The sequence below is a fragment of the Sinocyclocheilus anshuiensis genome, unplaced genomic scaffold (assembly GCF_001515605.1).
Source record: "Sinocyclocheilus anshuiensis isolate Anshui unplaced genomic scaffold, SAMN03320099.WGS_v1.1 scaffold1646, whole genome shotgun sequence".
NCBI classification, from domain to species: domain Eukaryota; kingdom Metazoa; phylum Chordata; class Actinopteri; order Cypriniformes; family Cyprinidae; genus Sinocyclocheilus; species Sinocyclocheilus anshuiensis.
In genome coordinates, this window is record NW_015547838.1 from 496,556 (window position 1) to 499,274 (window position 2,719).

Consider the following 2,719-nt stretch of genomic DNA (forward strand, 5'->3'; position numbering starts at 1 on the left):
TAATACATTATTAAAATCAAAAGTTGTATCTATTAATGTTATTTAATGGACCTGAGCTAACATAGACTAACAATGAACAATTGTATTTTTATTACGTTAACGTAAGATGAATAAATACTGTAAAATATATTGCTCATGGTTAATGTTAGTTAATGCATTAAATGTAACCTTATTGTAAAGTGTTACCATTTATTTTATATGTTAATAGATCTCTAAACTGAAATAAATATCTTGGTAACACTTTCTATGAAGCCCGTATTTATAACACATTATAAGTGTATTCTTAAGGCATTATAATGAATGCATAATGCATTATACATTTTTTTATAAAATGTTGTTTCATCTAATAAATAATCATAACAACAATTATAATACTTTTTAAAACTTACTTATTTGTGGTTATAAATTTTATGAGTATGATTATTTATAACACGCAATGAACACCATTTTAAATCCACTTAATTAATAGTGGATTATAAGTCTCATATCTTGACATTATTTATGTCTTAAACCAGTCTTAAGTGTCAATTTTTCAAAATTGAGATTTATACATGATCTGAAAGCTGAATAAATAAGCTTTCCATTGATGTATGGTTTATTAAGATAGGACAATATTTGGCCGAGATACAACTATTTGAAAATCTGGAATCTGAGGGTGCAAAAAAATCAAAATATTGAGAAAATCGCCTTTAAAGTTGTCCAAATGAAGTTCTTAGCAATGCATATTACTAATCAAAAGTTAAGTTTTGATATATAATTACGGTAGGAAACTTACAAAATATCTTCATGGAACATGATCTTTACTTAATATCCTAATGATTTTTGGCATAAAAGAAAAATCTATAATTTTGACCCATACAATGTATTTTTGGCTATTGCTACAAATATACCCCAGCAACTTAAGACTGGTTTTGTGGTCCTGGGTCACATTTAAGATCTGCACGGCATCTTACTATCTTACTGATATTATATTAAATATGGTTAAAAGCAAATGTGCCATATTACACATTCATCTGATCAGTCTTTGTCTGCTTTAAGTAAAGTAACAAGTTAACGATGGCAACATATGAGACTCATAATACATTATAACTATGGGAAATATAATCCATTGTAAGTTAAGTGGATGCATTGTGTTGCTTGTGGATTATAAATCATCATACTCTTAAAAGCTATAACCACAAATAAGTAAATATTATAATGCATTAAAACTGTTGTTATGATTTATCATGAGATGATACAACATATTATAAGGTTTTTTATAATACATTATGCATTCATTTTAATGCCTTAAGAATACCCTTGTAATGTATTATAAATACGGGCTTCATAGAAAGTGTTACCTGATTATATTATGTGCATATTGCAGCTCTACCGCCACCCCCTGCTCTGGAGGAGGAAGCACCTGCTAACTACTTTAACCTGGACCCCAGCAGCTCTCCTGCGCTCATGAACATCAGTCTGCCACCTCCACCCAGACTCTCAAACCCACTGCCACCAGGTGCACCCTTCAGCTCAACTCACCCCTGCATGTCTCTAGTGTTTCAGCTGGTGGTTTTCACATCAAATAAAATGACTAAAACTGAAATAAAAATGAATTACAGCTAAATAGAAATATAAAAAACGTAATAAAAATGGCAAAAGCACATAATAAAATTACTAAAACTAAAACTAAAATACATTTCCATTTATTCAGTTATTAAAACTGAAATAAAAATAAAGCTAAATAGAAATGTTAAAATAAGAATGAGAAAAGCACATATAATCACTAAATCTCAATCTAAAAATGAAATAAATAAATGTATAATATTCATTTAAAATATATTATTAATTTTAAATGTATTAATATTACATATATTAATATGAAAAGAACCGAGGCTAAATAGAAATATTAAAAAACTAATAAAAATGTCAACAGCACATAATAACATTATTAAAACTGAAATTAAAAAAAATCTTGTTTATTACACTTGTTATTAAATACTAAAATAAAAGCAAACTAAAGCTAAAAAATAACTAATACAAATGACAAAAGCACTAAACCTAATAACTAAATGACAAATAACTAAAACCTAAACTAAAATTTGAAATAAAAAAATAAATAATTAGAAGCTCTTATGTACTATATATAAATACGGTCTGCTTGTGGTTTCAGGTTTTGGAGCTCCCATGTTCCACCCCATGGGCCCTCCTCCACCTCCTCCGATGGCTTTGAGACCTCCAGGCCACATCCATTATCCTTCCCAGGATCCTCAGCGCATGGGTGCACATGCTGCCATCCGCCACAGCGAATGATTGACTCGTCATGTGAACTAGTAAAGATTCTCTCACTGCTGTGGGTTATTGATCTATGAAGGTGAAGTCATCAGAGGGTGGAGTCTGATCTGTGACGTCATACAAAGTGATTGACTGGTACACTACGGTATGGTCATGTGATTGGGGTTACTATTGTAAGTGCAGTGCCACATCATCATGCCTCAGTCACATCTTATATACAGACACAGCTTACCAACAAATAGGCCCTTGTTATAAAGTTGACCCATCTTATGCCAGACACACACTCTGCCTCCTCGTTATCATAAGCCGCCTTGTTTAAAACATCATCGTGCTAAATCTGTGGGCTTTTTGTTGAGACAATACATCTCACGCTAACTTGAGTTTACATTGAAAACGAAGCGCCGTTTAGGACTTTTTGCAGTTTGACATGAAAAATTTAACTCAT

The 2,719-nt window shown here is 31.1% G+C and overlaps 1 protein-coding gene across 1 annotated transcript in view; it reads left to right on the top strand.

Moving 5' to 3' along the window:
• Window positions 1-2,371, top strand: part of LOC107704657 (pre-mRNA-splicing factor RBM22-like) — a 24,047-nt gene extending 21,676 nt beyond the window's left edge. The window contains exons 9-10 of the mRNA XM_016507647.1: window positions 1,367-1,498; window positions 2,153-2,371. Of these exons, the coding sequence (XP_016363133.1) occupies window positions 1,367-1,498; window positions 2,153-2,292 (272 nt within the window). The 3' untranslated portion in view covers window positions 2,293-2,371. The remainder of the gene's footprint in view (window positions 1-1,366; window positions 1,499-2,152) is intronic.
• The last annotated feature ends 348 nt before the right edge of the window (window positions 2,372-2,719 follow it).